Source organism: Balaenoptera ricei, chromosome 2, assembly GCF_028023285.1.
Source record: "Balaenoptera ricei isolate mBalRic1 chromosome 2, mBalRic1.hap2, whole genome shotgun sequence".
In the NCBI taxonomy this organism is placed as follows: domain Eukaryota; kingdom Metazoa; phylum Chordata; class Mammalia; order Artiodactyla; family Balaenopteridae; genus Balaenoptera; species Balaenoptera ricei.
Window position 1 is genome coordinate 19,349,724 of NC_082640.1, and position 25,868 is coordinate 19,375,591.

General features: G+C 36.7%; 1 protein-coding gene across 5 annotated transcripts in view; it reads left to right on the forward strand.

Moving 5' to 3' along the window:
• The window catches only part of ACBD5 (acyl-CoA binding domain containing 5), a 36,734-nt gene extending 14,134 nt beyond the window's left edge, over positions 1–22,600 (forward strand). For all 5 annotated transcript variants that reach the window (XM_059911999.1, XM_059912000.1, XM_059912004.1 and 2 more), the window contains 8 exons: positions 4,351–4,485; positions 5,411–5,614; positions 6,390–6,496; positions 7,488–7,755; positions 13,025–13,224; positions 14,569–14,613; positions 14,931–15,040; positions 20,648–22,600. In XM_059911999.1, the coding sequence (XP_059767982.1) occupies positions 4,351–4,485; positions 5,411–5,614; positions 6,390–6,496; positions 7,488–7,755; positions 13,025–13,224; positions 14,569–14,613; positions 14,931–15,040; positions 20,648–20,660 (1,082 nt within the window). In that variant the 3' untranslated portion in view covers positions 20,661–22,600. The remainder of the gene's footprint in view (positions 1–4,350; positions 4,486–5,410; positions 5,615–6,389; positions 6,497–7,487; positions 7,756–13,024; positions 13,225–14,568; positions 14,614–14,930; positions 15,041–20,647) is intronic.
• The last annotated feature ends 3,268 nt before the right edge of the window (positions 22,601–25,868 follow it).

A 25,868-nucleotide genomic window follows, 5' to 3' on the forward strand; every position in this document is an offset into this window, starting at 1 on the left:
GCCATCCGTTTTTTTTCCTTGGCATTCCATTCACAAGGCATCTTTTACTAATTGATCGAAACAGTAATCTTCCTGTTCTGTCATAAGGCCTGCAGTTTGTGTCCGCCATAGTAACTGATGGTGACTTTTACTGGGCATAACGCTGTACCACACCCTCTGTATCTGATTTGTCTACCTAGAGGGGTCAAATATTAACAAATAATCTTCTTTATAATTCATACTTATTCAAGTCAGAAAAAAAAAATAAATGTTTTCTGTTTGTGAAGTGTGTTATTAGGATGCAGAGGGGAATAAATCAGGACCTGCTTTGGTTGTGTCCAGCCTACTGCCAGAGGCAAATGTTGAAACAACTAGCTATAAAAACAAGGAAGAGTGAAAAATGATAATAAAGGCTCAGATCCATAATCCCTTAGCTATAATTTAAGAGTTCAAAAGGCTTGATAAAGCTTTTTTGATAACCCATTTGAGAGCAAAACCTGTCCTAACATGAACAGGAGGAGCAAACCTTGACCTTAAATGACATGAGGCTATTTTAAGTTTTTATCCTATTTTGTACGGCTCTTATATTTTGCTACAAATATCTTAATTTTTTTTTTTTTTTTTTAGTTAGAGCTGTCTTAGACTCTGTTGAAGGTATCATATACTATACATTATGTATAGTATATGACCTTTGCAAAATTAGAAAACTCTGGATTTCAAATCATACCTAGATCCAAGAGTTGTAAGGGATGCGGACCTATACCATAATTTATTTAACCTGTACCACTCTAATGGAATTTAGATTGTTTCCTCTTCTGATCTTCAAAAGATGCTGCTGAAAGTAACCATGTACAGATGTCACTTTACATATGTGGAAGTATATCTGTAAGAAATTATATTAGAAATATAATCATTGGATCAAAGGATGTGGGCGTTTGATGAGTGTTTCCAATTTTGTAAGATATTGCCAAGTTGCAAGACAGTTTGCAATCTTGAGTTTGTTTCTTAAATAAAGAGTCTTGTTAAAAGTAGCCATTTAGGCCCAGTAGAACAGATTATCTATGTCACATGGGCTTTTTCAGAATATATATACATAGTACGTTTTGAAATCAGGAAGTGTAAGCTCTCCAACTTTGTTCTTTTTCAACATTGTTTTGACTATACTTTTTTTTTTTCTGGCCATGCCACACGGCTTGCGGGATCTTAGTTCCCTGATCAGGAATCGAACGCATGCCCCCTGCAGTGGAAGTGCAGAGCCCTAACCACTGGACCACCAGGGAATTCCCATTTTTGACTATTCTTGATTCCTTGCATGTCCCTATGAACTTCAGAATCAGCTTGTCAGTTTTTGCAAAAATGGCCAGCTGGAATTTTGTTAGGGATTGCAATGAATCATAGATCACTTTTGGAAGTATTGTCATCTCAACAATATTGTCTTCTAATCCATTTATTTAAATGTTCTTTAATTTCTTTCAATTGCTAGTTATTTTATTCTTTTGCTGCTATTGTAAATTGAATTTTCTAATTTCATTTTTCGATTGTTTGTTGGTAGCTTGTAGAAATACAATTAATTTTTCTATATTGATCTTGTATCTTGCAACCTTGCTTGACCATTTATTAGTTCTAATAGTTTTTTTGTAGATTACTTAGGATTTTCTATGTATAAGAGCATGTCATCTGCAGAGATCGTTTTACTTCTTCCTTGTCAGTCTGGATGCCTTTAATTTATTTTTCTTGCCTGATTGCCCTAACTAGAACTTCCAGTACAGTATTAAATAGAGATGACAAAAGCAGACATCTTTGTCCTTTTTTTTTTAAATTAATTTATTTTATTTTTGGCTGCGTTGGGTCTTCGTTGCTGTGCGCGGGCTTTCTCTAGTTGTGGCGAGCAGGGGCTGCTCTTCGTTGAGGTGCACGGGCTTCTTATTGCAGTGGCTTCTCTTGTTGTGGAGCGTGGGCTCTAGGCGCACGGGCTCAGTAGTTGTGGCACACGGGCTTAGTTGCTCTGCTGCATGTGAGATCTTCCTGGACCAGGGCTCGAACCCGTGTCCCCTGCACTGGCAGGCAGATTCTTAACCACTGCGCCACCAGGGAAGCCCAGACATCTTTGTCTTTTACCTTATTTTAGCAACAAAACATTCAGTCTTTTAACATTAAGTATGATTCTAGTGAGTTTTCTTAGATGCCCTTTATCAGATTGAGGAAATTTTCTTGTATTCTCAATTTCTTCAGCGTTATATTCATGAAAGAGTGTTGGATTTTGTCAAGTGCTTTTTCTGCATCCGTTGTGATAATCTTGTGGCTTTTATCCTTTAGTCTATTAATATGGTGTACTACGTTGATTTTTGGATGTTGAGTAGGGCTTATTAGTAATTCTCTGTGCTTTCTGCAACTCTCGTCACAGAGCTGCTGTGATGCTGTCAAGTAGTTTTGCTGCAACCCTCCATTTGATGGGGGTTTTGGGGATTCCCTGATGCTTTGTTTTGTTGAAGGTGTCTGTGGGTGGTGAGTGTTTCTGTTTTTTATTTATTTTTTTGTCAGTTTTTTTTTTTTTTTTTTTTCTGGTTGTCAGGGAAAGAGTAAGGGAGATTCAAAAGCTATGCTGCCATCATGATTCTCTAAGAGAGAATAGACCATAATGCCCATGATAGAGTTGAATTTTTACTCCTTAGTTCTACTAATTAGGGAATATAATAAGAATAAGAATATAGGCCTGACTGTTTAAGATGAATGGAGATTTTATATGTTATTTGGGATGCATGGGAGCCTCCAAAATGGACTTGTGTAATTGAAAATAAAGCCCAGAAGTTTATGGAGGAAGACCAGTGTTTTTGGCCAAGAGCCACTTAGGATGCCTTCAGTATCTCAGAGTTACGGAAATATAATTCCCAATATGACAGAATGGGGTTTACTAACCATCAGCATTGGCATCACATGGGAGCTTTATGGCAATCCAGAATCTTAGATTACCCCAGACTTACTGATTCAGAACCTACCTTTTAACTAGATCTCAGGTGATTCCTATCCATGTTAATGTTTGAGAAGCTTCCATGTATTTACTCTCAAGGTATGACTTTGGGTAATAGGACGATTTACCTTTTTAAGTGATTAATCACATTTACTAATGCTTTTTTTTAAAAAAAAGCTTAACTGTAAAGACATAATAATGTAAGTTGTGCACCTGAAGCCCTAAAGGTAATAAAAGGATAAAAAACTTTTTAGTGGCTTCCCTGGTGGCGCAGTGGTTAAGAATCCGCCTGCCAATGCAGGGCATGCAGGTTCAAGCCCTGGTCTGGGAGGATCCCACATGCCGCGGAGCAACTAAGCCCGTGCACTGCAACTACTGAGCCAGCGCTCTAGAGCCTGTGAGCCACAACTACTGAGCCCGCGAGCCACAACTACTGAAGCCCGTGTGCCTAGAGCCCGTGCTCCGCAACAAAGAGAAGCCACCGCAATGAGAAGCCCGTGCACTGCAACGAAGTGTGGCCCCCGCTCGCCACGACTAGAGAAAGCCTGTGCGCAGCAACAAAGACCCAACACAGCCAAAAATAAATAAATAAAGCTATTAAAAAAAAAAAAAACTGGGCTTCCCTGGTGGCGCACTGGTTAAGAATCCACCTGCCAATGCAGGGGACATGGGTTCGAGCCCTGGTCCGGGAAGATCCCACATGCTGCAGAGCAACTAAGCCCATGCACCACAACTACTGAGCCTGCACTCTAGAGCCCGTGAGCCACAACTACTGAAGCCTGAGTGCCACAATTACTGAAGCACGCGCGCCTAGAGCCTGTGCTCCGCAACGAGAAACCACCGTAATGAGAAGCCCACGCACCTCAACGAAGAGTAGCCACCGCTTGCTGCAACTAGAGAAAGCCCACGCACAGCAACAAAGACCCAACGCAGCCAAAAATAAATAAATAAAATAAATAAATTAAAAAAAAACAAAAACAAAAACTTTTTAATGTAGTCCAACTATAATATTGATAAGATTGCTTTTAGGGCCAAAGCTATTTATGTTTTCAGCATGCTAGCCTATAGCAACTGTCTCTTCATTTACTGTGTATTAAAGATCATTCATCTCTTAACTTTACATTTTGATCAATGTTACCTTAAAAATAATTTATCCACTGCCTTGTTCAGAAAGGATTTAAGATAGCTTTATCATTTTGTTGTGAACTGATAACTGGAGGAATTAATGTAATGTACATATATTTACTGTGAAAGAAAATAATTCTGTTCATTATATGTTAAAATTCTAACTTTTTACTTCAAGATTATTTTATTAGTTATTTGTGAATTACAGTATTATTTTTAAATTACAACATGATTGTGTGCTATAGCATTATAGATTAAATGGTCATTTCATATTTTAGATCTTGGTAATGTTCTAACTTCTACACCAAATGCCAAAACTCTTAATGGTAAAGCTGAAAGCAATGATAGTGGAGCTGAATCTGAGGAAGAAGAGGCCCAGGAAGGCGTGAAAGGAGCAGAACAAAGTGATAACGGTAATCTTTGAGTTATGAGCTAATCACTCTACATTAACTAAGGCGAAAGGCTATGGAGAGGTTTGGACTTATTTGGCATTGTGTGTGATTAGGGCACGTGGAGGGATGTGGGCTGTTGACCTTATAACCAGGTTTGTTGTGGACCAAGAGGCTCTACTACAGAGTTCAAGGACAGCCAACCTTAAGCATAGATGGATTGACGTTAATTGAAGGCAAACGAGGATAGGCCACTCCTCTAGATGTAATGCCTGAAATGCTGCATTAGAAATGTATTCATTTAAGGTATTGTTTCCAATATGAATATGCATATGTTACCAAGGAGAGGAGACAAGTTAAATTCTCAATATCTTGTCAAGAATGGCATGGATTCCAGAGACTAGGATACAGGCAGAGATTCTGATGAAGAGGGAACATTGGAATCGTGGGGTACTGCATTAGGGGGGCCTTGTGAGTAAGAGTACCAGTGATTCTTGAGGAGACTAGTTTAGAAAGGGGAGGCAGAAAGACACTAAAACAAACCATACAGCTTAGTTTTGCCTTCACTTTCCAGTAAAGGCTGACAAATAATACCTTCTTTGAAGGCTCTTTTTATTGGCTATGTAGACCTATATATGGCTGGGTCTCATAGAGCAATTTGCCTATGCCCGAAAGAGTGAAAAGACCTCAAGAGATTTATCTCTTAAAAGGGGTTCTAGAAGATTCACAGGGAACTGAAGCAGTTTTGAAACCAGCACAGTTTGGGTGAGCTCTCAGCATATAATTAACCCCTTTTTAAGGAGCACCCACCCCATCTCTCTGATCCACATAGGAAGCCCTTCAAATGGATTATGATAGGCTGGGGAAATGACTACCTGATATTAGAACATAGTGTACAGAAGTTTTCCTACAGTGAATTTTTATGAATCTCTCCATTTTCACATAAAAGATAAGAAAATGATGAAGAAATCTGCAGACCATAAGAACTTGGAAATCGTTGTCACTAATGGCTATGAAAAAGACAGCTTTGTTCAGGGTGTACAGAACGACATTCATGCCAGTCCTTCCCTGAATGGCAGAGGCGCTGAGACAGTAAAATCTGTAGATCAAAACTTGGAGCAAACTGAAAAAACTGCTGTCTGCGTTCACCAAGGTACTGTCCCATCAAAGTTGTTTCTCTGGCTTCTTTCCTATGAATAATATATTCTTGTAATAATTTTAGGATATTTAGGAGCTGTTGAGAATTTTAAAAACCTCTATTCAGTAACATCTTAAGGTTTATTAATATTATAAGGGTTTATAGCTTTGAAAGACCAAAATAGGGCCAAGGCTTTTATATTTTTCTTGAAATATTTTTTATTGTGTTTTTGTATGGAATTTTAAAATAAAATCTTTGAAATTTTTACTTTTATTACTGATGTTTCTTTTAACTCACATCTCTAATTAGATGATACTTTTGTTCTCAGGTCAGCAAAATAAGGGTAAGTTACGGTTCTAGGAGTGAGCCTATAGTGTGTATACAGTGAATTATTGACATTGCTGTAATTCACTAGAGAAACCAAGAAGTACCATTTCTTAATATAACAACCAAATGTGCACAGTTGCATCCCAAATTTAGGGTCCTAGCCGGTAGTCAGTTTTTTCTTATAAAGTTATTAGGTTTTTATAAGTTTGATCTGGACAGTGTCTTTTTATAATTCCATGATAAATACTTTGTAATCTTTTTACATAAAAATTACTGACTAAATTTAAAATTTTGGTAAGTTAAAAGAAAGTAAATCAAATTTATCTCCCAATATGAAATGGTAAATCAAATTTATCTCCCAATATGAAAATAATAAAGGGCAGATAAATTTTGAAAATGTAATAAATGCATTTGTCTTCAATTAGAGAATAATTATTCTTCCCGGACATTTGTATATATTTAGATGTAAATGATGATCATGTTGAAGATGTTTCAGCAATTCAGCATTTGACGAGTGATTCAGACAGTGAAGTTTACTGTGATTCCATGGAGCAATTTGGACAAGAAGAGGTAAAAATGACATTTTTTAATTGGTAAATTTTCAAAGTGATATATCAGAATTCCATGCATAACTTCTGTTAATAACAGATGTGTATGCTGTTCACCACTTTGAAAACATACCTCTAACATGTTTAAATGTTTGTATTTTGTTTTTTTTGTGAATTAAAAAATACATAAAATTCCTGAATATTCAAAAATGTTTAAATATTATAATTTATAATGTATTTACCTTTATAAATATTCTGAGAGAGGTGGGATGGGAGGCAGAAGGTGAACTCCTTATGCTAGTCCTTATGTTTGAGACATTGATAACAGTCAAGAAGATTGAATAATTTCAAACAAATAAATCTGTTCTTCACATTGACTAATACATTGGACTGAAATTTTAAGTGGAAATACTTTTCAAATTTCAGTTAATTAAGATTTGGTATTGAAAACTAACATTTGGAAAACCATTAAAAGTACATGAATTTTTTTTTTTTCTCTTGGACAACTTTTTCTGATAACGATTAGGGTGGTTTTGACGGCTTTATTTATGTTCGTTGTTTTTACATCCTCCCCCTGGTCTTTCCCCACCCCTGTTCTAACACAGTGCTTTTTAAATTTTTAAAATTTATTTTGTTTTATTTTTTATTTTAAAATTAAATTAATTTAAAAATTTTAAAATTTATTTTTTTATTTTATTGAAGCATAGTTGATTTACAGTGTTGTGACAGTGCTTTTTGAATACAGTAACTCTGGATATTTAAATGTTTCTTGGATGAATGACTGAGTCACGAGCACAGTTCACTGCCAAACATCTCAGTTCTTTGCTTGTATATAAATCGTCTCTATCCCATTTCTCCCCTACAGATGGGAGGCAGAATATGAATTGAAGACATTTTTTAGAAAAATAATATTTTCTATAATAACATTACAAAAATACCGCTTTATAAAACCAGTCATTCTTCGATTGTCATGGAAACTTTGTGGTGTATAACTACGTGCTTTACATTTGTAGTCTTTAGATAGCTTTACGTCAAACAATGGACCATTTCGCTATTACTTGGGTGGTAATCCCAGTCAGCCCTTGGAAAGTTCTGGTTTTCCTGAAGATGTTCAAGTATCTCCTGGGAATGGCAACAGGGGGGACACACAGGCAGCAGCAGTGGAAGGCAAAGGTGAAGTAAAGCATGGAGGAGAGGATGGCGGGAGTAACAGTGGAGCGCCGCACCGTGAGAAACGGGCTGGAGAAAGTGAGGAATTCTCTAACATCAGGAGAGGGAGAGGTGTGTAGCGCTTGTTTTTTGTTCTCACTGTCTTTATAAACGAATTAATGAAATGGGGAGGTTCTAGATAGGAGAGGCACCAGGACTGTCCCTCTGCAAAGGGAATGTTGAAAGTTATCCTCGCGGAACATCTGACCATTTTCCTTTATGTCTGGTTCTCTCCTTTGACTCTACAGGGCATAGCAGTGTATTCTTTGAAGGTGTGGGAGAAAACATGTCTATTTCCACATCTTTTATGCAGTTTTTTAAGGTAGCCAAATTTATGTTGTATCACCTCCTTGAACACTCACTTACTGATTGCTCCAGCTGTGCTGCTGCTTTTTTCCTACTATAGGTGAAAATCTGAATTCCTTATTGTTTCCCATTTCCCCGCTTAAGTCAAAAGACATCATTTCAAGCTGATAAATCAAGTAATAGAGATAAAAGAACATTTAACAGTACAGAGGGAAACATTAAGAATATTAATGTGATCAGGTAATAAAGAGTTGAGTGGGGAAGAAAAGTAGGAATATTAATTTACAGTTGTTTATAGTAAAGAATCAATAGGTACTGTCAAAATAGCCATTTGAACAAAAAGAAACCTTTCTAATTTATCAGAAAAAAATACACATTTTTAAAAAAGCAGTGAAAACAAACCATGTAGTAAAATATTTTTTAAAACTCATAAAACAATGCATAATATAAAAGACTTAAGATCAAATGCATTTGTGAAAGCAGTACAAGTAAACAGGCTCTACTCACCTACTTAAAGAAGAAGGTATTTGGATTGGTTCACAAAACAAAGCATAACTTCATGCTGTAGTCTACAAGAGGCATATTCAGAAAGTAAAAAATTAAAGTATAGGCAAAGGTATCTCACACAAATGCACATTAAAATAAAACAAGGTTAGTAATCTTGATATCAGGGAAGATTAATTTCAGGACAAAAAGTATTAAGATAAAGAGGGCCACTTGTAATGTTAAGGTGTGCAGTAGAGACTTAAAATTGTTAATATCTTATATAACATCAACACTTCAAAAAGCAAAATCTGCAGATGATATAAGGAGAAATAGGGAAAATCATATTAATATTCAGGAGACTTTAATGTACTTCTTTTGGTCTATATGAGAGTATAAGGACAAAAACATAACTAAGGATAATGAGAACCTTACTAACATAATTAATTTGGTAAATCTAATTGATAGTTATCAACCTGTGTACCATGATACCTATGGAACCTGATAATTCTAGATGCTAAATTTTTCTTTGTTACCCTTATGACACCCAGGCAAGAAACTTTGGACTGTATTTCTTATTTATTGTCACCATTGTCTCCCCCTTTCTACATTTGGTCCATCAGATAAACCTGTAATTCATTCTCTCTAATGTCTTCCTTTCCAATTTGATAGCCAGGCCAAGCTTTTCATTTTTCACTGATTCAGAAACCTCTTAAGCTTGTATAACTGTTCTTATTTTCTAATTGAATACATACTCAAAGTGATCAGGATAATCTCTCTGTTTTTTTTTTTTTACTAAGACACATTCTTCCTATTGAAGAATATACAGTGTTTTTTGTCTGTATATATGCCTATATATATATAGGTCTTCCTATAAAGCCTACACTCCTCACCTTCACATGGAACTTGATTCGACCTGTCCTTTGCTCTTCCTGACGTTATCATCCTCATGTTTTCATCACTCTCCTTTTTAGCATCTACCTCAAATAAGTAAAGAAAATCTTCCCACTCCCACCACCGGCTTGCCCCTTCCATGTCTATGTCTTTCCTATCATTTGGCATAGTCTTTTGTCTCTTCTTTGTTGATATTTGACTATCCCTTCATTCAAAATTCAACCTAAAGGAAAAAAACAGTGCTTTTGGGGAGTATTTCCTAATAATTCACATTTAACTTTAATTAGTGGAATACTATATTCTTTTAATATCCTTACACTTTTACACGCATTCCTTTTGTCAGGACTTTTATGTGTTCTGAATATAGGATAGGTTAATAAATCTTGATAGCATATTATAAAGCAGTAGGGAAAAAGCAGGCTCTGGGGACCCCTAGGGTAAGATAGTCAAGTGTATGATGGTCATAACATGTCCCGCCCTCAACCTAATTAAATGAATAAAAAAGAAGAAAATAATATCAAGGTATATGGCAACAGCAACTAGATAAGGGACTCATCCTCGTACCATAAACTTTGCAAAGTATCAGAGAGACAGGACAATTAGAAAGAAACTAGAATAGATAGGAAGTTCTGTTCTCTATAGAAACAGTGAGAATGAAGGTGAGTCAATGAAATTTTGAAAAAAACCTCTCAATTTAGTGGGAAGCAGACTGGAAGCCATAGTGGCTCGAGGGTGAGGACTCAGAGTATCCTTCTGGAACTCTTTTGGACACACAGCCAGAATGAGTGCAAGACTTGTTATTATTTTTCTCTTCCACCTCTGGTTGAGAAGGAGGCTGGAGAATGGGGCATAATCTGGTGGAACTAATCACCTCTTGTCACAGAGGCTTAAAAAAAAGAGAAGATACAGGGAGGATTGGGTAGCCTAGTGTCCAGTTCACCGAATTTCACATACCCTCCCATCTCCTTCCCCTGGGGACAAGCAGAACCACAGCCAGAGCTAGAAGAAACTGGGGTTTGCTTTCAGACATGACCTCCCTCTTCTAGTTCTGACCTTGAGGACACTGAGGGCGGCAGGGGGAGATAATTGCTCAGTGATAATTCTCTGTCACTGCCAAAGGCCATCTGGCCTCTTATATGGAGGAATGATCTGAAATATAAGGCCATCTGTCATTTGAATATATGTCATTGAATATATATATATATATCGCTGATCCAGGAAAAATCCCCAACACAGGGCATTTCACAATGTTCAAAGGAAGAGAATAGAAAACAATTCCCCCATTACCTCAGCCCCTACCTCTAGTCCCGCTCAGAAGAGCCTAATGTAGAAGCAACAGACACTAATGATATCAAGCCTACAAGGTCAGGTCTGGGGCGACATACCAGTAGGGCAATGTCAACGTGGCAGGAAACCCACTCTATTTAGGTAGATTGATAAAGTTGCCTGTGTCATAGATAAACAAGCTGACAAAAACTGACCTGGGAACTATGTAGAAATCCTACAGACAAGGAAAAAATAAAAAGGAGAGTGGAGAGGGGGAAAGGCGCTTAGGATGCAAACAAAAGATCTGTTTTGGAAGAATATATATGCCAGAAAACAGAACATTTTAGATAACCAGTATTCCTCACTCAATAAAAAAGAATATAAACACTTACAAATAGGAGATCGAAGCAGAGATGATAAGGCCTAAAAAAAGGAAATTGCATAGGTAGGGGGAAAATTGGAGGCATAAGTAATAGTTATATAACTTATAAATACATTAGAAACAGTAAAGAAGAGAATTGACATGGCAGAAATGCAAGTCATTCATTTATTCAAGAAAGGCAGCTTATACAGTTTGGGCAGAGGGCCCCTCTTTACAAGAAAAAATACAAATTTGTGAATATTTAGTTAAGAAAAAGGTCACAACGTATTACTAGAACCTTGGATTCAGGTTTCTTTCTTTAGGTAATTTAACAAAATTGTTTATATGAAACGCTTCCTGTTTAAAATCTGACTTTACCCACCTACAGCTCTCTACGGCTCCCAGAAATCACAGGGGCCCGTACAGGGGGATGGGCTGATACTCCTGTCTTTGTGAAGGCGGTTTGAACGCTGAGTATTACAAAGGATGTAGTAAAGTGAGCAGAGACAGCAGTAGTTCTCTGGCACCATCAGTACCCACTGATATAGACCATCACAGAATATGTCAAGCTCTTAAGGATGCAGGAAAAAACTAAGCCTCAAATTCGACTTCGCACTTTTTTTTTTCTGTGTAAATTCCAGACTAATAGCTGAGTTCAGGAATGACCACTTCAAATTTTACTTCCTTTCGATACAAGAGTAGAGGTCTTCTTGAAGATGGCATTGAGCATTTCAGTGTACTCTTTGGGGTTTAACTTGGCAGATGGCTCCAATTCCATTTCTCTTACAGCCCCAAACACTGCTTGATGCAAGTTCAGTTTTGGGAATCCTGCTTCTGTAGGGTTCCATGATGCCAAAGGGCAATGAGGTAGACAATTTTCTGTTATTTAAAACAAAACTTACGTATTATATTAGCAAGCATGTAAAACTTGTGATATTCCATTTCTGCAAGGGTAAGGTAACATAGTAGTACCTTTTACACACTACAATATAAAACTGTTTCGGACGTCCCTGGTGGTCCAGTGGTTAGGACTCTGCGCTCCCAATACAGGGAGCACAGGGTCGATCCCTGTTTGGGGAACTAGGATCCTGCATGCCACATGGCGAGGCCAAACAAACAAAAAACTGTTTCAGCCTTTGTGAAAAATAACTTGGCAACACTCATTAAGAACCACGACAAAATTGTTATCCTTTCACCCAGGAATTCTTATTTGAATTTGTCTGACCTAAAGAAATCAACAGAAATTTGGACAAGAATTTATATACAAAGACATTCATTGCAATGTTATTTGTAATCGCAAAAATTTGGAGTCACCCTAACTATCTAAAAGTGCAAAATGATTGAGTAAATTATTTCATGGTCTTACTAGTGAATTCATATAGCTGTTTCAGTGTTTTTGGAATTGGAGTAAAATTTAATGATGCACGTAAATGTTCATAATATTTTTTAAAAGTAGGACACAAAATCACGTATAAGGGGTAATGCCAATTCTGTAAATATACGCGTAGAAAAAAGAACATATGGATAGACAACAAAATGTTAATAGTAGTGAGATTTCACTATAAGTTTAATGGAATTTATAAGAAAAACCATTTAAAAACCTTTTGGGAGGCTTACAGTGATCAAATAGGAAAACATGGCTATTTAGTGTAGCTTTTAATACTCCAAAGAAACAGCCTCATATTTTTTCAATCTTGTTACTGTATTAGTAAAGAATTTTTAAGAATGTACCCCAAATATGTGTATTATTTGTGTAGTATATACATTGAGTCATGTACTAGTATATTAGGTACATTATAAAACCTTAGCAAAAAAAAAAATTAAGACTATAAATAGAAGTTTATACCTATGTCAACTTCTTTGATTTTAATAGTTTATTTTGTGTACTTCCTGATTGCTTCCACTCCACTTTGGAGATTTAGATCTCAAAGAAATAGAGGAAAAATGAAAAAAAAACCCACAAAAAACACCCCACCATTTCTACTTTTCTAAGAGTGATTAAAACTAACTTATTTTGCTCTCTTAAAATAGGGCACAGGATGCAACATTTGAGCGAAGGAAGCAAAGGTCGGCAAGTGGGAAGTGGAGGTGATGGGGAACGCTGGGGTTCAGACAGAGGGTCGAGGGGCAGCCTCAACGAGCAGATCGCTCTCGTGCTCATGCGCCTGCAGGAGGACATGCAGAATGTCCTTCAGAGACTCCACAAACTGGAGACACTGACAGCATCGCAGGTAGCCTTCCTCATTTGTCTTGTCTTCATCTGCTGTTGATCCCATCAAACAGTGTGTAATTGGAATCTGTGTTAATCTGATTTAAATGAACCATACAAATGATACCCAAAGCTTATTTTAGCAGTTAAGTAAGATAATATGTTTAGGGAACCAGGCTCAGATTATGTTTTATCAAGAGGTATATGGTGTGTTCCAATGAGAAGAATATTCAAATACACTGATTTGAATGTTTTGCTAAGAAAGAGACAAATTCTGGATCCACAAAATGCTAAACAGTAACAGTTTACAAAATGCTTTTTCTTGTTAAATGTGTGATTTTTTGGTGTGTGCATTTAATATCTGTCTTTCTTGCTAGACTATAAACACCGTGATTGTAGGGACTATATATATACTATTTTATTTACTGCTGCTAAAGGACAGAGCCTTGTTCCAAGGAGGGGGCATAATAAATATTTGCTGTTAGATTAAAAAAAAATCTGATTTACACACATCAATGGAGTTTAATGGTTTTTAAAAGGATCTACTTTTGAAAATATTATTTCAGAAAAGACTGACCCAAAAGCCAAATACCACTAAAAATAATTGGAATTTTTCAGCATTTAAAATTAGCAGTACCATGTTGGAGACAGGGAGAAGAACACGAGAAGAATAAGAAGTGTTGAACAGTGCAGTTTGTGGCACTAATAGAGACCACAGCTAATGTCCTAGGGTTCACCATTGAAGGGCTATCCTTTTGTAGTAAGCGTTGTCTTCTATCTTGATCTCTTTTTAAAATGCTGTGGAGGTAATACACTAACTTACCCATTCTTTACTGTAAATTAGTTTTAGGATCAAAACTTTCAAGCCGGAGGGAAATGTAGAGTTATGATTTGACCTCCACTATGGTTTGCTATAGCTTATCATGAATCTCCAAAACAGATATTTGGATATTGTTCACATAATCTTTACACTTTTACAGTTTTAATAATCAAGGCTATAGTTCTCAAATGTGTTTGTAAGTTGGTAGTTTATATGGAAATCAAGGAATTAATAAGAAATGTTGAGTAAGTAATTTAATAAGAATGTAAAAGAAGTAATGGTTCAGATTAATTTGAGGTTTTATTTGGATAATTTTATATTATTTGAACTATAAAATGTCAGAGATAATTATTTGGCTAGCAATTTTAGGGACTTTTAATTTGGTCACTGTGAGTTTCGGGATAATCAAAGCATAGTTAGCAGAAAAATCAAGAGTAATCCAATATTTCACCCTTTTTTAAAAAAAAAAAGATAGGAAATAGAAAAAATTACTGTATTTTTTTTTTCTTTTTGTCAAAGCTAAATCAGTTTCATTTGTGTTGATAGGCAAAATCATCAGCATTACAGACTGGTAATCAGCCCCCTTCACCGGTAAGAAATTCTTATCTTAAATCTAAGTGCCAGGGTTTCAAATAAGTTACAGTAAATTTAGATTATATGATGTCCTTAAAGTATTCCAAATGAAATCTACCCTTTAGAACTTTGAAGTTTAAAATATATTTGTTTTGTACTAAGTCTGAAGTACTTCTGAAAGTCTACTTACTGAATTACACTCTAAAATTATCTCCCTCCCTTTAGCAGGAGTGAGATCTATTATTAGTTATATAGTTTCAAAATTATGGTGTGTTTTTTAAATTTATATATGCAATATGTAATAGATTGGTGACCAGCTTATTTTATTTTCTCAGAGACCATCTTGGTGGCCCTTCGAGATGTCTCCTGGTGCATTAATCTTTGCTATCATATGGCCTTTTATTGCCCAGTGGTTGGTGCATTTATATTACCAAAGAAGGAGAAGGTAATATGATAGTTTTATAATTCAAAGTGGTATGTAAACTCTTATAATCTACAGCAGACAGAGCTTTCAGCAGCAGTTAGGGAGATAGGTCCATTTTATAGATAGATTGTCATACTGAGCATTCTGTACTGATCATGAGACTGAAACTACCTTGGAAATGATATCTAGTGGGTTTTTAGATACTTGTTAGATTAAAATTTTTTCACTTGAGAGCATCTGATGCATTTGTACACCTTTGGTTTATGCAACAGCAAGAAAATGATTACAGGCTTAAGTTTTATGTCTTATGAAGAAACAGTGTTCTCAAAGTATGATTTTTTGGGGGGGCCCTTTGCTAACATTAAAGGACAACAGATAAGAAAACTAATAATGCCTGCGTGCTCTCTATACCTTAGAAATATAGACATTGGCATTTCAGAAAATGTTCATCCTGGTGGTTGACTAGAAATAGGGCTTATTCTAATTTGAGGGCCATAATTCCAGTTTGGATGCCAGGAAATAACTCAGATAAGTCTGAGAATAATAGGTTCGAGTCCTTGCAAGTGCTCTGAGATTGTCTAGATGAGGAATAACCTGAGGCCAAAACTCTTGGGTTCAAGAAAACTGTTAAAAGCATTTTTTTGGACACTATGTAAACTGAATTACTTTCCCTGGATGGGCAGATGGACAAATATTTGTCATTCGTGGCCTCACCGATTATGTTTCTGGTGTTTCATCACCATTTCCCATTAAGTCACAACAGATGGGGAAAAGAGATAGGGTATTTGGTGGTAAGATTTTAAGTGCTCTCTTACATATGTGCAGTAGAAACACATTTTTAAAAAATCTACAAGTTTAAATAATTATAGGTCTGTTGTTCCTCTACCAAAGAACCCACGTTTCTAATTACTGCACGTGATAACAAAAGCAAAAACCATTTACCCTTCTCCTACGTCAAAGGGCTAAGCAGCACACTAGTCTAAGTGCTCCAGTGAGAATGCTTCATAGTAGAGAAACGGAAATGCATGTGGCCTTGGGTGACTTGGTTTAGTCTTCCTTGTTCTCTGCTTATGTTAAGACCGTTTGATTTATGTTCATAAATGAACTCAGTACGTTTTCTGGTACATTAATGTTCTTGGAATATACTTGCTCACTTAAAAAACTTTTGTGGGATTTCAGAAGCCTAAGTTGCCTTCTCAGTATCATTTACCCCCTTTCTAAGCCATCTGTGTATGTGTCATTTCAGCTGTTAAGATACAGACCTTGGGACTATATCTATAGATACAGACTATAGACCGTGGCCCAGTGGTTAAGAATCCGCGCATCCACTGTAGGGGGTGTGGGGTCAGTCCCTGGTTGGGGAACTAAGATCCCGCATGCTGCATGACATGGCCAAAAAAGGGGGAAAAAAAGATATAGACCTTAATTTAAATCCTTTCTTTTCTTTTTTCACACATTTTGTGTTTCTCCTGTGATGGTTGGGTGCTATACAGTGTTTTAAATCCTAATATCCCTGATAATAGGAGGAAAAAAGAACCAAACCTTTTTTCAATATGTGGTTATACTGGATTTAAGCAGCTGGCAACAGTGGTGCTAACGGGAGGTGTTTACATGTTTTGCAATGCATTTCAAAGTTCTTTTTCATGTTTTCCTTTGTAGAAAGTTGGGGATTGGAGAATAGAGAAATTCAACACACGACAAAAAAAGCTAAAGTTTACTTTGATTAATTTATTTCATGCTTAAGGTTGAAGCAGCTTGTCACTTTATTAAAGACTGAAAAAACAAAGTGTACTTTGCTTCAGCAGTCATGGAAAATTGAAGTTTTTCTAAAATTTTTTTTTTTTTAATGTTCCTTACTTGTAAAAGTATATGCCATTTCTCCTAAGTATTCCTTTCAGTTGTTGACAGATGTCTCTGAATGGAGAAACTTTTCTCTGTTCCTAATTTTCTACTTTGTTATTATTGAATCTTTATCCAGTTTTCCAATGTATGTTAGGTATTTAATCCTTCAAAGTTGTAAATTATTAGTGCTCTGCAACTGCATTTTGATGAGACATAGTGTTTTTATGTATTGTTTACTTATATATGTAAGGAGTCAGCTGGGGTTGGCGATGGAAATAAGCTTTGGCTTGAGGGGATTTAGGCATCTTTTAATCTGGCAGTGTTTAACAGGTTTTAATCTGACAGTTATAGGAAAGAAGACTAGAGAACATTGTGCATGGTTTAGAGAAGACAGGTCTGTGTTAGAGATGAAGAGAAAGATCTAGAAATCCTCTTAGGATGGGAAAAGTGTGGCCAGGAGAGGGTGTGCCCTACTTATAACAGGGCCCACCCTGTACCTCATCCTCTAGCACAGTATCTGGCATGTATTAGGCTTTCAATAAATATGTGCTGAATACATGGCTGAAGGCCCACTCTTGGCAGGATGGCAGCTGAAGTACCATGTGACATGGAGAAGCTTTGATGTTATTTAACATCTGGATGCAAACACACACTGAGATAATCCTATACACATGTAAAATAAGTGGTTATCTATTTGCGGTAAGCTTTAAAAAAAATTTTTTTTTTACATGAAAAGTAATACTTAAGGTCCACTGCTTGATTCTTTTTTCCCCAGTATAGAAGAATATGAATTTTTTTATAGTTGATTTACAATGTTAATTTCTGCTATACAGCAAAGTGATTCAGTTATACATATATATACATTCTTTTTTTTTCATATTCTTTTCCATTATGGTTTATCATAGGATATTGAATATAGTTCTCTGTGCTATACATAGGACCTTGTTGTTTTTCCATTCTATATATAATAGCTTACATCAGAAAAATATAAATTTAAAAGTAAAAGAGATCTCATATCACTCTGCAGGGGATCTGAAAAACATTCTTTCTGTATGTGTTATGAAGAGTATCATCTGCAGACCTGTTCAAAATTAGGCCCTGAACAGCCTCCTATGGTACTACCTCCCCTCAGTTACCTAACCTGGTCATTCTGTTATTAAAATTATCCATGAGTTAAATACTGAAAGCAGGACAGTTTTTTTGTTTTTTGTTTTTGGCCGCAGGGCTGCAGCTCGCAGGATCTTAGTTCCCCAACCAGGGATCGAACCCGGGCCTACGGTGGTGAAAGCACCGAGTCCTAACCACTGGACCGCCAGGGAATTCCCTGAAAGCAGACCTTTTAAGTCCACAAGACTATTCTTAATCTATTACACAAAGACCTCACTTCTCAGATACTGCATGTTTTACAAACTGAAGGTTTGTGGCAACCCCGTCACAAGGCTGTCAGTACCGCTTTCCCAACAGCATTCACTCACTTCATGTCTCTGTGTCATATTTTGGTAATTCTTGAAATATCTCAGACTTTTTCATTATTATTATATCTGTTATGGTGCTCTGTGATTAGTGATCTTTGATGTTGCTACTATGACTTGCCAAAGGCTCAGATGATGGTTAGCATTGTTTAGCAATAAAACATTTAAAAAAAATTTTTTTTAAAGGGAACTTTATTTTTATTTATCTATTTTTTGGCTGCGTTGGGTCTTCGTTGCTGCGCAGGCTTTCTTTAGCTGCGGCGAGAGGGGGGCTACTCTTTGTTACGGTGCACGGGCTTCTCACTGCAGTGGCTTCTCTTGTTGCAGAGCACGGACTCTAGGCGTGCGGTCTTCAGTAGTGGTGGCACGTGGGCTCAGTAGTTGTGGCTTGCGGGCTCTAGAGCGCAGGCTCAGTGGTTGTGGCACACGGGCTTAGTTGCTCCTAGGCATGTGGGATCTTCCCGGACCAGGGCTCAAACCCATGTCCCGTGCACTGGCAGGCGGATTCTTAACCACTGCACTACCAGGGAAGCCCAATAAAGCATTTTTAAATTAAGGTATGTACAGTTTTTTAAGACATAATGCTATTGCCACTTAATAGACTACAGTAGAGTGTAAACTGTTATATGCACTGGCAAACCAGAAAATTTGTGTGACTCACTTGATTGCGATATTAGCTTTATTGCAATGCTCTGGAGCCGAACCTGCATGATCTTCAAGGTCTGCCTGTAATTTGAAAGAAAGGATGTTTCTAACCACTTTCCTTTATCAGTCTGTCCAGGTTCATAAATGTGCTGGTAGGTGGTTTCCTTAGAGACAATGAGCTTTCAGTTTTTATTTAATAAAAACTGGATAGGGTGGGACAGGTCTCAGGAGAAACATTCTTCAGATGGAGACTGGGGAAGGTGATACTGGACCAAAAATTCAGGCCCAGGCTTCTGAGGCAGGGAAAGAATCTCAGCAATCCAGGCAGAGCAGAGAGTTCAGTGGGCTGGGGAAAGGCAAAATGTTATTCCTGTTTCCTTATCTGTTGTTTTCTGTAACTTTTCTTCTCTTATCACACTATACCCTACATTGTACAAGTTAATTTTTTATAAAAGGAGAGAAAGAGCTCACTAAATGCCTGGAAAACATCCCAAAATTCCAAAGATAGTGATAGTGACTTATGTCTCTTCTATTTCCCTATTACAGTTGAAGATTGGGGGGTTCATAGACCAAGTTGTGTGTTTTTTGGTAAATCTACAGATTTGGTAAATCTTGTATAGCAATCTGCATCACGTGGGTTCTTAGTAAGTGTTGCTAACTGTTCAGGCATCTCCCAACTAGCATTTCTGCTAAAGTCTCACTCACACAGTCTTTACAACCACCCACGATTCTCTTCCTCCAGGGGCCTTTTTTCTTCATGCCAGAGTAATCTCCTCCTATTATGTGAAAATCCATCTGATTATTTAAAATGTCACTCCTGCCAAGGTGTACATAAGATTTCTGCAGAGGATAAGGAGTGGTCTGATTATTTAAAAGATCATTCCTGCCAAGGGGGTTGCATAAGAGCGTTTCTACGGAGGAGAGGAATAAACTTGTAATGAGAGAGTTTCAGGCATTTTGGCATCTGGAATGCTGAGGGGAGTATAGAGATTTTACAGCTGTGGGTCCTTTCCCAGAACTCAGATCACACGCGATTGTTGTGCTCACAAGCCCATTCTTCTCTGGTAGCTCACTCTGCTATCAGTAAAACCATCACATTATACACATCTGAGTTGTTGGTTTATATGTCCCTCCCATCCCCATCCCATCAACTAAACTGAGAGCTTTTTTGAGGGCTAAGAGCCTGCCTCAGAGATGTCTGAATCCCCAGTACCTGGCACAGTGCCTGGAAAGTAACAGATACATAATATGTGTTGATTAAATGAACAGTCCAGGTTGTGTATCTGTCAACCTTTTGTTGTTTTATGAAGCTTTTTTGTTTCAAAACTTTCCATTTTGATAAAATTATGAAATAATTTGCAAAAATCTGAACTGTGGAATAGCCAACTTGAAAAAGATGAGAATCGAGAAGCTATGAGAGGAGGAATGTACATTTAAATCGTTTGTTAGAAACTACTTGGTAATGTCATCACTTGCAGTTGGATCTTTCCTATTGAGCTCTAAGTGACATGAAGTAACTTCATAAGGATCATTTGTAATTTTATGGTCTTATTTTGAATTTGAATATTATTATTATGTTACCATCAGCGAATTCTTTGGTGTGGATGTGTTTCATATTCAGGTTGCATTTATACTCATAGGACATTGTTTTTTTCCTTTCTTTTCAAAGAAAATTGAACTGAAGAAAATATTTTACTGAAGAAGACTACTGGGCCTGGATGACCTCAGGATGAAATGGATTGTGGAGCTCACATGAAACTCCTAGTTTGTGATGATTACATTTCTTTTTGTTGTCCAGTAGTTTGGTTTGTGTACATATATACATATATATATTTTGCACTACACAAATGATAACATTTTAAGGACTAATATTGCTGATACTTGAATAATCAATCTCAACTAGGTTATAAGTAACAGACTTAGATTTACCCTACCCTTGAACTTGAAGGACATTAAATTATTAATTATTGTTTGGTAACATGTTTACCTGATTATCTCCCATAGAGAAATATAAGCTGCTTTTCCAAGGTAAAGTTGTGATAATAAGAACAGATTTATAACTGGGTATTTTTAATTTTCTAAATTAAATGAGAAAGTATGCAAACCAGGAGTGAATTTCAAATGAGATGAAATCGACTTTCTTTCTTAGTCACTGAACCACCATGCGATTCAGTAGAAGAAAACGACTGGAAGAATCTTCTCCACGTCCACTTTGTGGGCTGCCCATAATCTTCCTTGGGCATGCACAGCTCTAACTTTAGTGTTCAGGCATCATTATGACAAAGTAGAGCCCTATGTACTAGGCTTTGTTTTTACAAATGATTCACAGAATAGACATAACCTGCTAATGGAAATGATGAAGAATGGGCTTAATGTGTTCTGAACCTGCAGATCATTAATAAGATTTGTATTCAATCATATCCATGGATTCCTTTGTAATAATTTTCCTTTAACTGAGGACATCTTGTTTCTGCTTCATAGGGTGCTTTGAAATATAAAATGAAAACTTATTTATACTGTTTTTACAAAGGTCAAAGAGGAAACACATGAAAATCACTTTTCTGCAACTGGTAAACCACACAGACTGGACTCTTAACCTCTTAGTGCCTCAGTTTTTCCTTTGGGGTATAATATTGGAGATACACCTATTTCACAAGGGGTATTGGAGAGATCTGCAAGCTAGCAGGCCATATGCTTCCATGTGAATAAGACATACCCAACTAATGTAAATTTGTGTCTCTCCTCTACCTCCCACATTTAGACTAAGAAGAAGACTGTAATTTAGATCCTTGAAGGCTCTGTTTGGAATTATCCTTCCTGCATACCTTTTAAAACCCCCTGCTCATGTAGATGTACCTTATGCTTTAAAGATTTCTCTGATACAAAGGTTTAGTATCAAATAATTTTTAAAATTCTTGGTATGTGTGATGTTGGGTTTAGCATCATGTGTTCAGAGTGTTCTCAATAAGAGAGAAAGTAATCCATCCCTAGTCTAGAGGGTGGTTCTTTGTTTATCTGAAGAAAAAAGTATAAGAATACAATTTGCTTTTCTGAAGACTCTTTTTTTCCTTATTTTTTTTCTTACATGTAACTTGATGTTTTTTATTTTTTAATCCCATCTTGATTAAAATGTATCTGTCTAAAGAGATCTACTAATATTTGCTTTTTAAAAGCTGTCCTCTATTTATTTAGGGAAAAAAATGAAGCCAGTAACTGAATTATATGTAAAAATAAAATTTAGACCTGTGGGTCGGGAGTTATTTTAAAAAATTAGCTATCAATCTGGTATCAGAAAATGGTGGCTTTTCTCTTAGTATATAAATAAATAAGATGCAAAGTAAGAATGTAAGCAGTTGTGATTCGTTACAAGCAGTTGGAGGTAACTAACTCCTAGGGATAACCATTTGTATCCTATTCCAAAGTCTTATTTTATAGTTTGAAAAGCACTTTGCACACAGTTCTTGTATATACAAGTAAAGACGTAATTATAGGATGTAGTGTTATTGCTTTGTTTAACAAGAACCTCATTTAAAATTGACAGCTATGGTATTTTTTTAATGATCTACTTCTTTTCTGTTTCTTTATTGTAAAATTAAGTTAAAAATAAAAAGTTAATGAAAAATGTTATGGTTTTTATTCCTTGTTACTGTTAGAAGTGCATTGATTATATAAGGATTAAATGAGAATAAATAGTAGGGGTTCATAGGAAGTAATTGTGCCTCATTCAAAATAAAGCCATGCTATTACATGTAATTTTATAAAAATCAGAAAGAGGCTGAAGTTGAACTCATTTAGTCATTTGGCTGAAAATGTTACTGATCGTGTCAAAATCTTAGTTTCAATTCTTATTCCAACTAGGTAGCTTCCCATAGCCACTCAGTGTGGCCTTAGTCAGCCATGTTAAATACATACAGCTTGGTCTTAGGTAGAAAATGGTGAGAAGGTTTTATGTTTTTAATACAAATGTATAACTTGTAAGTTCTCCAGATAGTGATAAAAGTGATGTTAGCTATTTGTAACATTAAGATACCAGTGTTCTGGGGCCAGGAACTAACTGCAGTGGCTTGAGTTTTTTTCCCTCATATACAAGGAGTCCAGAGGTAGGAAGTCCAGGGCTGGAAAGGTGCTTCCACAGTGTCCTTAGGGACACAGGTTCCTTCTGTCTTTCTGTTCTGTCATCTTTAGGGTGTGGGCCTTGTCTTCATGTTCGCTAAATGGCTGCTGTACATCTCCGTCCAATGTCTACATTACAGGTAGGCAAAGATCCTTATCTGATCAGGAAACAGTAACTTTCCTGGAAGTCTCACACAGGATACTCCTCCATCTACTTGGCTAGAACTGGGTCTCATAATTATATCTTTGTCTATAAGAATATTATTTAAAGAATAAAATTGTTCCAGTTTATATAGATATAATTTTACAAATTTAATTTTGCCCATACACAGGAAATGCCATGTCTTTTGGCCTTTAATACACTTAACTGAGTTCTCTTCTTTCTCTATTTGTTTTTCTTTTCTGCTTCTCAACCCTTGTTTTCCCACTGACCTTCTCTCTCTCCATTAATCCTCCTTCCCAATGGAACCACTTTTTCAAGCTGAAAAACGGTAAGTGTTCTTTTCCTTTTTCAAAAGAAACAACTAAAAGAACTTTTAAATACGTACATAATACAGGTGAGGTGTAGCCATTGTTATTTTTTCTGCCCAGCACCTGTCCCTCCTCCTCCTGATTAACAGCATCACTCTCCTTGCCCTTCCCCGTGGTAGAGAGCTCCTCTTCCTCCACTGTAATCCTGCCCCACCCCCCGAGCCACAGTAATGGGCATGTGACTCAGACCTGGCCAGTGTCTATCTCATTCTCCTCCTGACCACAGTGACAGTCCTAGGGAGGGGTGTATGACCATCAGTGAAGCAGTCAGAGTTATTCTCTGGATTTATTTCAGGAAACTAGAGGAGAGAGCATTTTGCCTTTTCACAGAATGTTACATAGTTGGGATCATACAGTATGTAGCCCTTTCAGAATGGCTTCTTTCACTTTGCAATATACATTTATGGTTCCTCCATGTAATTTCATGTCTTCATAGCTCACTTCTTTTTATGTTTTTATGGCTGTGTGTCAATAAAGTTTTATTTACAAAACAAGTAGGGGGCCGTATTTGTCCCGTGGGCTGTAGTTTGCTGACTTCTGATTTAGGTAATTCATTTCTTTTTAGCACTGATTAATATATCATTGTCTGGATGTACTAGAGTTTATTTATCCATTCACCTATTGAAGGACATCTTGGTTGCTTCCAAATTTTAGTAATGATGAATAAAGCTGCTGTCAACATCTGTGCATAGGTTTTTGTGTGGTCGTAAGTTTTCAACTCATTTGGGTAAATACTAAAGAGCTGATTGCTGGATTGCATGGTAAAGTTACATTTAGTTTTGTAAATAAACCACCAAACTGTCTTCCAAAGTGGCTGTACCATTTTGCATTCCCACCAGTAATGAATAAGAGTTCCTGTTGCTCCACATCTTTGCCAGCATTTGGTATTGTCGGTGTTTTGGGTTTTAGCCATTCTGATAGGTGTGTAGTGGTATCTCACTGTTGTTGTTCTCTTTCTCCTTGAATTACAGGCTGTAAGGTTATTACCAGGGAGATCCTGGGGCTGCATATCCTGCCACTTGGAGGAGCCTTAGATAATAAGGCCAACATCTAGACCTAGGAACTTAGACAAGAGTCAGAAACAGTGAGTTCAAGTCCTTTAATCCAGTTAATTCTGAAAACACTACCCCTATGTTTATACAGTTTGTTTACATGGGTTAATAAATTTGCCTTCTTACTTAAGGCAGTTTAAGGTAGGTTTCTGACACTTGGAACCAGAGTCCTGACTAGTATAGAAAATGCGTGATTGTCAGGACTGACTGTAGGCTCTGAAGCCAGACTGTCTAGGTTCAAATTCTCTGCAATCATGGGAAGTCCCTTACCTTATGTTTCAGTTTTCATATGTATACAATGTGGGTAAAAATACCTCATACAGTTAATATATGTATAAAATATGTAGAACAGTGTTCAGGATACAGTAAGTACTTTGTAACTGATAGCTACTGTGATGGTAATAATAATGACTGGGGTTATTATTTCACTATCAGTACATAAGAATCCAAATCCCTTTTGCAGAGGTAGACACTGGAAATGTTGGTGCAAATGTACCAAAAAAAAAAATTTTTTTTAACAAGAGCTAGTTTCTTCCATTTATGCTCTGGATACTATTCCTTTCCTTAAAAACTTTGCCATTTTTTTCTGCCCCAGAGGCAACTACTTTCAGCACTTTTGGGTGATTGTTTTGTACTTACCTCCAAGGTTCTAAACAATATGTTTGAACTGCTACTTTATTATTATTTTTTAAACATCTTTATTGGAGTATAATTGCTTTACAATTATAAATTACAGTGTTGTGTTAGTTTCTGCTGTATAGCAAAGTGAATCAGCTATATGTATATGTATATCCCCATATCCCCTCCCTCTTGCATCTCCCTCCCACCCTCCTTATCCCAACCCTCTAGGTGGTTGCAGAGCACCAACCTGATCTCCCTGTGCTATGCAGCTGCTTCCCACTAGCTATTTTACATTTGGTAGTATATATATGTCAGTGCTACTCTCTCAATTTATCCCAGCTTACCCTTCCCCCTCCCCGTGTCAAGTCCATTCTCTACATCTGCATCTTTATTCCTGTCCTGCCCCTAGGTTCATCAGAACGATTTTTTTGTTTTTAGATTCCATTTATATGTGTTAGCATATGGTATTTGTTTTTCTCTTTCTGACTTACTTCACTCTGTATGACAGACTCTAGGTCCATCCACCTCACTACAAATAACTCAATTTCCTTTCTTTTTATGGCTGAGTAATAT